Consider the following 14,853-nt stretch of genomic DNA (forward strand, 5'->3'; position numbering starts at 1 on the left):
AAATGACGAGGTACAAGATAAAGTCATGTGTCCAAAATCGCAGAACTGGTGTTTTGAGACTCATGATCTCCATTCATGTCTGTCGGGCCCTGAAGCCCCTCCCTTCCACTCTGCACGTACCTGAGGGAGGCCTCATAGCCACACACTCCCTCACCACGTCCAACCCGCCTCGCCGGCCCCCCCAACAAACCACAGAAGCGCATGGAGACAATGACATATGCTCGTTTATTGATTCACCAATTTATTCACCAAGCCTTTCCCCCAAAGAGATGTTGGTGGTAGAACCAAGCCTTCACCATGAGGTGTCCCAGTGATCCAAGTCCCAGGCCCCAGATAGGAATCCAGAGCCTCTTCCAAATGACAGGAATCGGGCTACGAGAGAAAAATCATATCAGGGCTTCAGTACAGGAACCAGACAAATTACCTCCCTGATCTTCCACCAAGAAACTTCCCTGAGACAAAGAAAATAGCAAAGTGATGATATAGTCGAAAGAGTCTTGGTCGGGAGACTGAGTTCAAGTCTCACTCTTATTACAGAACTCTAGACTCAGAGCATTAGCCTATATTAGCCTCAAAAGCCACTGATCCTTTGGGCTTTGACCCTAGACAATATGCTGGAGATCATCTTAATAATAAATTCTTCACGCACACAGGGCTTGGCAAAGCACTTTCATTACATCCATTTCACAGATAAGGAGACTGAGACTCTGACTTGCAGGGGGCCCTCTCTCAGAGCGGCTGGAATAGAAGCAAAGCCGCGAGTGATGCTATGGAAATCCTGGCCCTGGGGCCTGGGGAGTGGTGCCCTTGAAGGACAAGGGGGCCAGGCAGAGGCTGTCCTGGGGGAGGGATCAGGAATCCCCCTGCTCACATGCCAGGGCTGCCAGAGGCTTGGGACAGAAAGGACTGGTGGCAGGGAATAGGTGGGCCCCGGGCCCCTCCTTACCTTATTCAGGTTCCACGCAGGACGTCCCGCACAGGCCCCTACAGCACTTGAAGTCACCCACACACTGACGGTCTGTCTCACAGTGGTTGCGGGGATTGAGGATCAGACACTGGCCGTTGACCAGAGGACACCTGCCAGGCTTCAGCCCCACTGGTGAGAGTGAAGCCACAGGTCAGAGGCTTTGTGCCTCGGGCACCACCCCCTGGACCCAGCCCCAGCCCAGGCGCACAGGGAGAATGCTCTCTTCTCCATCTGCAGCACCTCTTCTTTCTTCCCAGGGCCTCTGTACCCCCAGACGGCAGGATCTGGATCTCCTCTCACATTGGGGCCCCTTGTCCATGGAGGTGACCGGTTGTCCAGTGCGGACTGGATGGGTGGCTACCAACGGCCTGCTTACCTGAACGACCGGGTGACTATAGACCGAAAAACTGACCTCCCAACAGACTGGCTGCTTCACCAGCCCTGTGAGTAAATTGCCATCTGGGGCAGTGTGACTCCCTGACCGGCTGACAAACTTGGCTCAACAGTTCCTGAGGAGGAGGAGACCCGGCAGGACCCACACCCAGGCCTGTCCCCGAGGTGCCGCATTCTCAGGCTCACCCCTTTCCCTTGAGCCCCCCCTCCCCGCCTCCTCACTTGGGTTGGGGATGCTGACGGGGTTCACACATCTGATTCCGCAAACATCAGAGCAACATATCTGCCTCCCTGGACACTGCCAGTCACTCTGGCACTCAGGGGTCCCAAATGCCTCCAAGCATCGGCCAGGTTTTAGAGCCGGGCAGGTTCCAGCCTTCAACGCTGTTGGAGAGAATGTCGAGAGTTAAGGAAGGACCTGGGTGCTAAGTAACCATCATGACTCCTGGATAAAGCACCACTCCCCATGAGGGACCATCCCCCAAGTGACTGTCCCCAAAGTCCAGAGGGAAATGCCTGCCTGACCTCCGTGAAGGGTGACAGGCTTGATTAAGCCACACACACGGGAGGAAAAAGTCACAGATCCTGGAAAAGGACAAAGGGCTCCCAGCCAATGTTTCCTGCTCTGGGGACAACAAGTCTCCATAAAGGCAAAGGAGACGGAGAGAAACAAAGGTAAATAGAGAACTCGGCCCAGGTTGAGAGGGAGAGCCAGAGGCAGAGACATAAAGACTAAAGGACAGAAGCAGAGAGACAAGGAACCAGAGAGAGCCAGAAACAGATGACTACAGATTCACAGACAGGGTAAGGAGAGAGAGAAGAAGAAAGACAGTGGGGTCTAGGCTGACCAGATACCGGTAAAAGAACACAGCCCAGGGACTCCTGGGTGGCTCAGTCGGTTAAGCGTCCAACTTTGGTTCAGGTCATGATCTCGCAGTTCATGGGTTCAAGCCCCGCATTGGGCTCTGTGCTGACAGCTCAGAGCCTAGAGCCTGCTTCAGATTCTATGTCTCCTTCTCTCTCTGTCCCTCCCTACTTGTGCTCTCTCTCTCTCGCTCCAAAGTAAAAAAATAAACATTTTAAAAAATTAAAAAAGAAAAGAAAAGAAAAAAAAGAACACAGCCCAATGCTCAGAAGCCCACAGAGTTCTTGGAGCCCAGATGGACGTGAACCCCCACCCTCAAGGAGGTCTCCTGAAACTAAGCTGAAAGATCAAAGTGTCTAGAAGGAGACATCCCCACAGCCCCAGGAGCCACCACTCTGCAGCCGAGATTGTGTCAGGATGGCTCCAACTCACAATTTCCAGCGCCTTCCACAGTCCAAGGTACCAGGCTGCCCAGGGCAAGAAGCACGAGGGGGAAGAGGCCGCTGCACTGCATTGTGAGGGTAGGGGTGGCTCTGAACGTCAACACCAAATCTCAATTTTTATATCTTCACTAGTGGGTGTGGCCCCAGCAGAATTTCCTTGGCCCCTCCCAGTTGCAATTGCACACGCAAGAAGCTGGGTGAAGTCCAGCCATGCTGGTACCACGGAAACAGGTTCTTTCCTGACCCAGGCTAGACTGCGAGGCGAACGGAGTAACCACCAGGGAAGAAATGCAAGAGGCTGGCCTGGAAGCTGTCTTCAGGCTGATAAGATAGCCATCCTCAGGTGTCCTGGGCCCCAAGCCCATTGGCCTGGCGAGAGGGAGGTGAGGGTGAGAAGAGCCAGCTGCAAAGAAGCTATTTAGATCTGGAGCTGAGAGGCACCTGGCTGGCTCAGTCGGGAAAACCTACAACTCTTGATCTCACGGCTATGAGTTCGAACCCCATGGTGGGGGTAGAGATTACTTTAAAAAAATAATAAAATCTCTTAAAAAAAGATCTGGAGCTGAAACCATAGAGAGTAAACTCCCAACGAAGACCTTGTGCAAGGTCCCCCTGGACTCTCGAGGATTGTGACACTCTCTACTGATTGCTCAATGCAATTTCCTTCTCACAAGTTCAGATGATGTATCAGTCAATCAACAGATATTTATTTCCCCCAAATATTGACACCATTCTGTCTCCAGTGCCTGTTCCATGCCTGATACATGGGAAATGCTCACTAAATGATTGTGAAACAGGGATGTCTGGCCAGCTCAGTTGGCAGAGCATCTGACTCTTCATATTGGCTCAAGTCATCATCTCGCAGTTGTGGAATTGAGCCCCACCTCAGGCTCCATGCTGGGTGTGGAGCCTGCTTGGGGTTCTCTCTCTCTCTCTCTCTCTCTCTCAAAGTGAATAAATAAACATTTTAAAAAAAAAAATAAAATAAGCAGTTGTCAAAGAAAAAGGTAAAGAAAGAAAAGCTCTGCCCACAGAAAATCTCTTTGGGGTTCAGTTTTCCCAACTGTGTAATAGGGTGATACTAACAAACCAGCCCCCCTCAGAGAGCTGTGAGAGGAAGGGTGTGGAAGAACCTGGAAAAGAATCAATGAACTGTATTCCTTACAACTGAAAGACATTGAAATGTCCTCCAAACAGCTCTCTGGCCACCAGAACCAGCATATAGTTACAGTGTACAATTTGGGAGGCTAGAGAGATGTTTTCTACCCCAAAATCTACAGACCTCACATGATTATAAAAATATGGCTGCCATATAGTGAACTTCCTCCATGTGTTACTCAGTCTACAGAGATTGCTCCTAATTATCAAGAGAGTGATCATCTTGTCTAAAATTCAACCCAAACCTGTCTGACTGCAAAGTCCAAGCTCTTATATCATGTGGCTTGTAGATGCTTTGGATTTCCCCATCCATTCCTCATCGTGAAGGTTTGTGGAAATTCAAATAGAAAGGAAAGGGTTGTGTGTTATCATGTAACAATGGTTCCACACAAACTAATTTGTAAAGTACCCTCCCGGCAGATCTGTCTGGGCGGAAATCACTCTAGGGTTTACGTTCTGATGGAAAAAGAAAAGGAAGAAAATTAGTATGCCCTGGGGAAGTAGGAACTCCAGGTGTTTACTCCTAGCTTGAGCACTCAGTAGGACAAGAAAGAGAGAAACAGGGGTCTGACTTCCACCCACGGGGAATAGCCCTGTCGGCTCAGATAGCGTGGCTCCTGTTGAGGACTGGGCTCTCACTTCCGCCACCTGGGGAGAATCTGATTCCTCTCACACAGGGATGAGAGTGGGAAAGGCTGCCACGCTTCCCCCTTTCTGCCACACTCCCGAGAGTGTCCGGCGTCTTCTGAATATTTGCTTCTTAAAGAGTGAAAGGGAGGGGCGCCTGGGTGGCTTAGTCGGGTAACCGTCCCACTTTCGCTTAGGTCATGATCTCGCGGTTCGTGGGTTCGAGCCCCACATCGGGCTCTGTGCTGACTGCCAGCTCAGAGCCTGGAGCCTGTTTCAGAGTCTATATCTTCCTCTTTCTCTGACCCTCCCCTGCTCACGCTGTCTCTCTCTCTCCTAGAAATAAATAAAACATTAAAAAAAAAAAAAAAAGAGTGAAAGGGAGAATGCTCCAGCTGGAATTCCTCATCTGTGATTGATGATAAAAGCCAACTCCTTTCCCGTCAGGAAGGAGTGCTGTGATCAATCAGCAGTGCCTGCCATGGGCGCCGTAGGAGGATATTGACATTGTGTGATCATCTCTGTCCTGCATACCATTGGTTCTAAGTCTTTAAATCATAAACCGTGACGATTAAAAGAGCATTTCAGGGGTCATCTAGACCAGGGGGTCAGCCAACCACAGCCGCCAGAGCCAATTCCAGACAGCCGCCTGTTTTTCTAAATAAAGCTTTATTGGAAACAGCCACACATTCACATGTTTTTACCTTTCTATGGGTACTTCGCCACTTCCAATGGCAGAGTTGAGTAGTTACAGCAGAAACCTAAACCTACTCCAAAGCCTAAAACGTTCACTCTCTGGTCCTTCACAGAAAATGTTTGGTGACTCCTGATCTAAACCAAAGCTCCAACTTGCAGCAAGGGACTGAGCCCCTCGAGAGCGGCACATGCCCTGAGTTGCATAATGAGTTACTTACACAGCACCAGACTGAGATTTACTAAAACCAGTTTACTCCTGTGCTGAACCCCAGAGGCTGTATGGTGGCAGACACTTGCCTCCCTGATTCACTAGGCCTGCTTCACACCCCCTCCATTGCCGTCTACTAAATACTACAGACTCCTTCATTCGTCAAGTTCATTCCCACAAAAGTTGTTGAATGAATTCTTACAGCGTCCCAGGGATTGTGCTGGGCCCTGAGGCAACGATGAAGACAATACGAGGAGTCAGTACCACACAGTCATTAAAAACCTGGACAGAGTGAGAGTTCCCTGGGCTGGAAGAAACTCACTGAACCTCTCTGAGCCTCGGTTTCCTCAGCTTTGCTCTGGGTTTCTCCTCTGTCACATGGGTGCTGTGAGGAGTACTTGGCAAGCACTCAGCACAGTGTCTGGTCCACTCAGAAAGGCAGATGCGTTCTTATTAGTTGGTAACTATAAGAGCTATAGGCTCGAACTATAGCCCCAGGCCTTGGGCCTGCGCCCTGCCTGCTCTGCCCCATTAAATGCCCAGCTTAGCCTTCAAGACAGAGCTACTTCTAGGAGGTGTGGGGCCCCGGGCAAATATTTCTCAAGGGCCCTCTGTCTATAGAAACAATATGATTAAAAAGTATATTACAGGGGCGCCTGGGTGGTGCGGTAGGTTGAGCGTCCAGCCTTGGCTCAGGTCATGATCTCACAGTTTGTGAGTTCAAGCCCCGTGTCGGGCTCTGTGCTGACAGCTCAGGGCCTGGAGCCTGCTTTGGATTCTATGTCTCCCTCTCTCTCTGCTCCCCCCGTTCATGTTCTCTCTCTCTCTCTCTCTCAAAAATAAATAAACATTAAAATTTTTTGTGAAAAATACATTACAGGGAGCTTGGGTGTCTCAGTCGGTTAAATGTCCGACTTCGGCTCAGGTCATGATCTCACGGTTCATGGGTTCGAGCCCCGCGTCATGCTCTGTGCTAACAGCTCAGAGCCTGGAGGCTGCTTCAGATTCTGTATCTCCCTCTCTCTCTGACCCTCCCCTGCTCATGCTGTCTCTCTCAGAAATAAATAAAAAAACATTTTAAAAAAATACATTACAAAATTCACTGTGCCCATGACAGGCATAGGGATTTATTTATGAAGATTTGGACTAATGAGAGGAAGCGCCAGTGCATTTGTTTATTGTCCAATGAGACCAAGTGAAGCTTCCTCTCAGTTTGCAGATGCCATTTCTTCCTCCACGGGTCCGGAAACCAGCTCTCCATGTTCTTTTCTTTATATATATAATTTTTCTTAATGTTCATTTATTTTTGAGAGACAGAGCACGAGGTGGGGAGGCACAGAGGGAGAGGGACACACAGAATCCGAAGCAGGCTCCAGGCTCCAAGCTGTCAGCACAGAGCCCAACCTGGGGCTTGAACTCATGAACTATGAGATCATGACCTGAGCTGAAGTCGGATTAACCGACCCAGCCATCCAAGCGCCCCTCCATGTTCTTTACGGTCAGCTGTGACTAGTTTCAGATCTCCCACCTCAAGAAAAGACCACAAACTTATTCTGACTCAGAAACTGCCAAGGCTTTATATTGTCTGTATTAAAACAATGTAAACGTTTGGTGATGATTAATTTCTGTGTCACCTGGCTAGGCTTGGGTGCCCTGTTATTGGGTCAAATGCCAGTCTAGGTGTTGCTGGGAAGGTATTTTTTTAGACATGAGTAAACATTCAAGTCAGTAGACTTTGAGCCCAGCAGATTACCCTCTGAGGTGTGAGTGGGCTGCATCCAATCAGTCGAAGGCCTTAAGGGCAAAAACGGGTTTCCTGGAGACGGGAATGTTTCCTAAGACTGAAACCCAGAAACCCTGATGGACCTTCCACCTGCCTGTCTGCAGAATTCAGGTGCAAGACTGCAGCAGTAGCTCTTACTTGAATTTGGAGCCTGCCCTGTGGGTTTCACACTTGCCAGGTCTCAGGATTGCATAAGCCAATAAGCCTTGACATAAATGTCATATTCTCTCTCTTTTTCTCTCTCTCTTCCTCTATCATTTATGTATCTATCTATCTATCTATCTATCATCTATCATCTACCTATCATATAATAGTGTCATGTACATTATGTGTGTACTATGTCATATGTAATATTATATATGTTAATATTACATATATCATATTGCTTCTATCTTTCCGCAGAGCCCTGGCCGACGCAAGCCCCTTCCCTCTGCTCTCCCAGCATCATTTCATCAATGCCAGTTGCACCATTGCCTCTGATACTACATCATCCTCTGCCTCCCCTCAGTACTGGCCTCTGGCTATGATTTTGAAGGTTGTTCTTTGCTGTTACGACTAGCGCAGCTGCGGGGAAGGGGCCTTGCAGCCAGTGAAAATTTGAATTTTACAAGGTTTGAATTTCCTCTTGAGTCAGTTGTCCCATTCCCAACAAAACCGGAGAAAATGAACTGTTCTTTTAGGCTTCGATGTGAATGGGCGGGAGCCACGAGGTGAAGCAGAATCTAGGCAAAGCTGAAAAACGGCCATCCATCCAAGATGCCGCCGGAGGCAGTAACCAACAAAGGTAGATGCAAGGGTCCCATCTACCCAAGAGGAGGTCGCAGCGTAGATCAGCGCGCTGCAATTTATCCCTTCAAAGGCTGAGTATCTCCCTGGAAAAAGACACCTGTTTCCTATGAGGTTGATAAGCCAGAGGCTGTGGTTTGATTTGAGGGAACGCTTAGGGATCTGGTAAGACCAGAAGAAAACAGGTATTGGACGTGAACAAACTGCAAGCAAGACACTTGTAGAAGGCAAAGGGAAAGACAAACTTTTAACTTTTAACTCTGGAGCAGAGCTGGAAGCAGCCTGGGATCACATTTACCCCAAATCGCTGCACTCCAGCTCCTTCTGTGTGGAGTATAGTCCGGTCTCCCGCAAACATTACAGACCCAGAAATCAGCCACCCCTGGGACTGGTCCTGGCCTCACCACGTAAGAGATGTGTTACTTTGGACAAGTACAGTCACCATCCCAAACACTTCCTGGGAGACCTTGATTGAGGCAGCCACAGTGTCACGTGCTCTGCAGGCCCTATCATATTTTTTATTTATGTAGCCATCTATGTATTTATTTATTTAAAGTAGGCTCCACGCCCAGCACAGAGCCCAGCGTGGGGCTCGAACTCACAACCCTGAGATCAAGACCTGAGCTGAGATCAAGAGTCGGATGCTCAACCGTCTGAGCCACCCAGGTGCCCTGCACGCTTTATCACATTTAATTTTCACACGGCACCGGGCAGGTACACATGCGGTCCCATTTTACAAATGAGGAAAATGAGTCTCCAGGAAGCATGACAGGTGGTGTCAAGATGTCGGGTGGACGTGGCATATGGATGGCTGATGGATGGAGTCCTCATGTCCAGGCCTGAGGCCAGTGGAGGGCATCTCTGCGGCCCACACAGGACTGGGAGATGATGGGGGACCCGCTCTTGACAGCATTGCTTCTGGTCCCCAGGGCCCTGTGGTCCGTTCTCACTCGATGCAAGGTTTATGCTTCTCCTGGGCCTCAGAACTCCTGGTAAGATCTGAGCATTGGAACTGATGATCCCTAGAAGCGGCAGATCTCAGACTTTAGTGGGGATTTGACCCTAGGGAGCACCCCTTCCCCCCACAATAGTCAGGAGCCAGAGAGCCCGACCTTCCCAGAGAATAATTCTAGAAATAGACACGATGCATACAGAATCTCACAGGCAAGCAAGCACTTTCACAGCCCATCTTAAGGAGAAGGAAAGGGAACCTCAGAGAAGTTGGTCCACTTGCCCAAGATGACATCAGCCAGTCAGCGGCACCGTGAGCCTGCAGAATTCAGCGACACGCTGCCTCGTTCTGGTCCCTCCGAAGGCTTCACTCCCAGACCCAGGCTGGAGATGCCCAGATGATCCCTGAGGCTATAAAACAGCAAGCAAGGGTGATGCAGAAAAGCAGAGAGAATAGCAGAAGCCCTGCTGAGGGGTGAGGGGCTGTGCAGCCCCCACCCACGGGCCCGGAGTACCAGGACACTGAGGTCGCGGGGGTGGGGGCGGGGGGCATCAATTAAAAGGAGTCTGATGATGTAAACCAGACCTCCTCCTGACATGGGAGAGGAGCACATTGCTTTTCCACATGGTTCCTTGTGGCGCCTGAAATATCCTTGGCACTGACCGCCCTTTCCTCGAAGTCTGGGATGATGAGCTCCTTTCCGGGAAAGACACCACTGAAAAACCTCCAGGCTTCACCTCAGCTGGAGAGAAGCCACAGGCTGGAAACTGGAAGCCCTCACACCCACCAAGCATTCCAGGAGCCGGCCGCCCCCTACCTGGGATGGTGGAGGTCATCCCTGCCACCTACCTTAGTCCCAGGGCTGGCTCTTCACACTCCTGGAAGCTGAATGGGCCACCAGTCAGCAGCCACCAGTCAGCACTAGAGCTTACCTGGCCGGCAGGCCACCCGGGACACTGAGGGACTGGGTGGCTGGGTGTTTAGTTTGCTGACTGACTGACTGATGGACTGACTGACCATGGAATGACAGGCTGAAATTCACAAAGCGCTGGCTATGCGGTTCCTTCCCTACCCCCCAGTCCACCTTCCACATGCTCTGAGATTCTGTGATCTCAGGCTCTACCCTTCCTGGTCCCTCTTTGCGTAATCAGACTCTAATCACCTAAGCCTAGAATGTCCAGGAATCCTGATATTTGTGGCCACAAATCTGATGCTGATATTCCTGTTTCTCCAGCAATTCTTGTCACTCCGGAAGCTGAGGGTGTGGTATTGAGGGAAGATGAAGCCAGCTTCTGAGAAGGCAGACCAAAGATTCAGGGGGATTGTGGAGGCTTAAGACACCATTCTTGGCCCTGAGCATTAGGATGTATTTCCCAGAGTGAGAGGGAGACGGTGGCCTCAAAGCCAAAGGAAGGACCGGCAGCAACTGGGACACTCTGGACTCCGAAGAGTGAAGATCAACCGGTTATCTGGCTAAAGGATAAACGGTACCCAAGGGCAAGTACAGGACACCCAGCCAGGGGTTTCATCCCAGGGAAGGTCAAAGACTCCCAGAGCCAGAGTAATAGAGGCCAGCAGAGCAACAGAGATGGGGGAAAGTCAGAGAACAGAGTTACGGTTTAAGAACAGAATGACAGAGACTGAGAGACAGCAGCCATGACAACTAGTCAAACAAAGATCATGAAAGAAAAAGAAAAAGAAAACTAGTGAGTGACCCAGACTGAGAAGGAGACAGATCTGGAATCAGGGACAGAGTGAAGAGATAGAGAGAGAGAGAAACACAGATTTAAGATCAGTTAGACGTAGGCAGATAAGAAGAGTCACAGAATGGGAGAAGAAACATACTTCTGGATGCTCAGAAACTCTACTGGCAGAAGCAGGTGGTCCATTGTGGCCACCTGCCCTCTAAGCCAGAGCCTCTTCCATGACTTTGCAACCATTCCTGGCAATTTCCACAGCCTCAGGTGCCAGGATTTCTAGGGTGGGAATCACCACAAAGGGGCAAAGTTGTTGGGTTTTATAGTGGGGGCAGATGTAGTGGTTGTGATGACCCTTTCCCAGCCTTGTGACTTATACTTTCCTTACTTCCTTCTCCTTCCAGAACTGGGTGGGCTTTCCTGAGCTAATGTTACATAGTCAGGAAGCTCAATCAGACACCCACAGTTCTGGCTCAATGATAACGACTTATCTGTTCCCGGGAGGACCCCGAGGCCTCAAAGAACAGGATGGGGGTAAAACGGAAAACATTTCAGCAGGGGATATCACTGGAATGAGCAGACTGCCATCTTGCATCGCCAAGTTCTGAGTGAGGTAGAGGACTGTGTTAGAACCCCTTGCCAGCTACACTTGAGAGATAAATCTAATTCACACAGGCATAGGAAAAAGCAGGATGTACTGGTTCAGGAAACTGAATAAACTAAGAACAGGTGTTATTTTCAGGGGCAATTTGGTCAAGGACTCAAATTCTAGTTCCTCACTGCCCTTCATAGTGAGGTTCTCTCCTGGAATTTGTCATATGGCTATCACACCTCCTTCGAGCTTCTCAAAGCCAGGTCCAGTAAGAAAGCCTAAACACAGGGCGCCTGGGTGGCTTAGTCGGTTAAGCGTCCAACTTTTGCTTAGGTCATGATCTCCCGGTTCGTGGGTTCGAGCCCCGCGTTGGGCTCTGTGCTGACTGCCAGCTCAGAGCCTGGAGCCAATTTCAGAGTCTGTATCTCCTCTCTCTCTGACCCTCCCCTGCTCACGCTGTCTGTCTATCTCTCCTAGAAATAAATAAAATATATATATATATATTAAAAAAAAAAAGAAAGAAAGCCTAAACACTTCTTCTGGGTAACCCAGCTGCTTAGAACTGACTAGAAGTAAACCTCTGAACCCATGATTGACACCAGAGACATGAATGCACTGATTGATTTAAGCCATGGTCACTATGCCTGTTGTTGGGGGCAACTCCTAAATGCAATGTGATTTTCAGAAAGTGGGAGAGGGAGTGATTCTCCAGGAGAAATTAGGATAGAGCTACCAGAAGGGTGACAGGATGCCCAGTGGTAAAGGCAACAATGTCCTCTAAAGTCTACCCCTCATAGCTACCGAAATGGACATTGTCATAAATTCACATTCAAACACTTCCCAAACCGCCAACACTTAAACAAAGTGCACTCAGTCTCTCTCCCAAGAAAGACAACTAAGTGTCTGTCTCTTCTAGTCGTTCCTTCACGTCTGGAATCTGGATGATAGCAGTTCTCTCAGTGAAGTCCAGACAAGGCCCTCTATAGACTGTACAGATTAAGTAAATACAATAAGCTAAAATAACATAAGCTTAAGTAAGTTGAACCATTTTGAACATTCCCAGCATAAGATGGTAGGATGAGAACTGAATAACTCCTATTGGCTAAAGAGAAACATGTGAAGCAACGTGTAGGCAGTCACTGGCCTACGGTTCATATTGTATATCCTGGAAGACGGGGATGTGAGGACTTCCAATCTGGAAGTGGAGTGTGCCTTTCTTGGTCTTGCTGACCCAGTTCTGCTCTCTGGGAGTCTCTCTCTTGGCCAATGCCTTCCATGGCTATATCTCAGGGAAGCACTGCTGAGGATACCCTTTGTGGGAGGAGGAGGTGTACCTTTCTGGGAATTCACTTCATAGGGTACACTATCCATTTTGAGCAATCATTGACTATTGCTGCCGACGCTTGGGTTTCTTACTTAGTTGACTGCTGATCCACTTGCTCCATTTGCTTCAAATAAGAAGAGCACATTAGTACTAACAGTCAGAAGTCTTATCAAGTCAGGTTTCTCTTTTATTCGTTCTGCTCAGTCCTCAATGTGTACTTTTAATCTGCAGATGTGTGTCTTAATTTAATTCTGAGATTTTTTTTCTTCCATTTATCTATTTGAATGTTGCTTCTCTGCCATTCTCTCCATTCTCCTTCTGGAACTTCCACTGGCTAATTATTAGACCTTCTATTTTTATTCTCCAGTCATTTTTAATTTCCAGAATTTCTATTTGGAAAGTGCGCGCGCACATGCACACACATTTATATGCATGTGTGTATATATGTGTGTATATATGTGTGTGAATATATATCTCCATCTGGGAAATCAAAATGATGTGTGTTTTTCTGCTACCCTTTCAGTAAATAAAGCAGAACAAATTTTGGGCACTTATTAGGTATCTTCATGTCCTGAACATTCAGCATCATTGATTATTTTTAAATGAAGTCCAAAGAGAACTAGTTTCAAGCAACAAATACATAACAATAACTGTCTTATTTGGTGTCATTTTTCCTCCTATGAATGAGAATCAAATTAACAATCAGCGGTGCTTCCACATTAATTTAATTTTAGGATCCTCTCCGATTAGACAGCTAACCAAGAGCTAGTCCTTAAAAAAAAAAAAAAAAAAAAAAAAAGACACAAGTTATATATTGGTGGAGGAAGGAAGGGAAGGAAATGAGCATCATTTACTAACCTAGCGTGTGCCTCATAGTTTTCATATAGGAAATACAGATCGACACCTCTATTAAAATGGTGTCTGCCATTTTTTATAGATCATTGGGGCAGCCATGGCTTTGGGTTCAATTCCTGGTTCTCACCATAACCACCCAGGAGAAGGTTAGAGGCACCATAACTCTTTCTGCTGACTTGTCACACACACACCCCCCACCCTCCCCGGTCCTCTGATCAACTCATGCACACACCTTCATGAGGCTTGGAGTTTGGAATTGTCTAATACCTTCTTCTGGATAGTAGCTCTGTTGGCGCACACTATCTTAAACGAATCTGTCACCGAGCAGTTGGTAATGGCTCCTGAACTTTGGTAAGAATGCATAAGACAGCATTGTGTTTAATAAGTAATCAGTGAGCACAGAAGACGGGACAGATAGCTCTCATCCCTAAGCTGCTTATAATTGATTCTGATCTTAAAATCATGACTACTTGCACTGAAATGTACTTCAGAATAGATGTAGGCCAATCTATTTTACAGAACAGAAAACAGAATCCCAAAGGGAGGTGACCCACTCATCCACAGTCATGCAGTAAATTAGTTACCATATGTGAGATATAGTTTTTCTGAATTTGGTCACTCCCAGATAATACCAGGAGCCTACCATTTGGCCATGTCCTTTCTGTCCTGATATGGATCCCAGATTCTTACCCCATCTTTCCATCCAACCATTATGGTCTCCTCCTGTATCCTGTATCCTGTAAGACTATTGAGCCTACTATGAACTACTACTGAGCCACTGATCAATGAATGACTGAGTGAATGAACACAGGAAGAGGCCACCAGCGGCCATCTGTTCCTCTCCAGTCCTCCATAGCTTTCATTCCCCTGATGTGAAGAACCCCAAGGCCGTAAACCCTAGGAGACTTTCTGGATGCAGGAACGGTAGCAGCAGTGGGAGGTTTGGAAAGAAGACACATAGACAGGGGGCAAAAAGAGGCTGAGAAGGGATGAGAACTTGGGAGGGTCAGCATATCCAGGCATCAAGAGCAGGCTGGGTCTTCAATGCTTTCCTGCTCACACTTCCTTGGGTGGAAGTTTTGCTATTTGTCCAGGTTGGATTCTTCTCTGGGATCCTGGGGAGACTGAGGGAAGTAGTTCCCCTCAGAAAAGAAATCAGTACAAAGGAGGGCTAGAGACCCCAGGGGTGAGGAGAATGAGGGGCTGGGGGACAGGGGCAGCAAATGTCTGAAGCCAAGGCAGAAGCCAGGGAGCTTCCATGGCTGGAGCTCCTGACACCTCGCCATGCTCGAGATGACTTGTGATCATGTCAGATTTCAGACCAGGTGTTCCTCACACTTTCCCCCCCAAGACCTGAATATTTCCCAAAGGAAGGTGCCCGTTTACTCCATGGACAACAGAAAAAGAAGCTTTGTGACCTATCCGTACAGAAGTGGTTTGGGGGCGTGAGAAACCAGATTGAAAACAGACGTCACCTTGGAGGCGGTGGCACATGTATTTGCGTTAT

General features: G+C 48.4%; 1 protein-coding gene across 1 annotated transcript; it reads right to left on the bottom strand.

The window, feature by feature from the left end:
• Positions 1 to 252: 252 nt before the first annotated feature.
• LOC120242639 (antileukoproteinase-like) lies at positions 253 to 2,739 on the bottom strand. The gene is made up of 4 exons (XM_039248527.1): positions 2,658 to 2,739; positions 1,583 to 1,744; positions 947 to 1,096; positions 253 to 372 (listed from the first exon to the last, which is right to left on the bottom strand). Exons 1-3 carry the CDS (start codon positions 2,737 to 2,739, stop codon positions 948 to 950), a joined length of 393 nt encoding a protein of 130 aa, XP_039104458.1. The 3' UTR covers positions 253 to 372; position 947.
• Positions 2,740 to 14,853: the final 12,114 nt, after the last annotated feature.

This window comes from Hyaena hyaena, unplaced genomic scaffold (assembly GCF_003009895.1).
Source record: "Hyaena hyaena isolate Hyena2069 unplaced genomic scaffold, ASM300989v1 scaffold_312, whole genome shotgun sequence".
Taxonomy (NCBI): domain Eukaryota; kingdom Metazoa; phylum Chordata; class Mammalia; order Carnivora; family Hyaenidae; genus Hyaena; species Hyaena hyaena.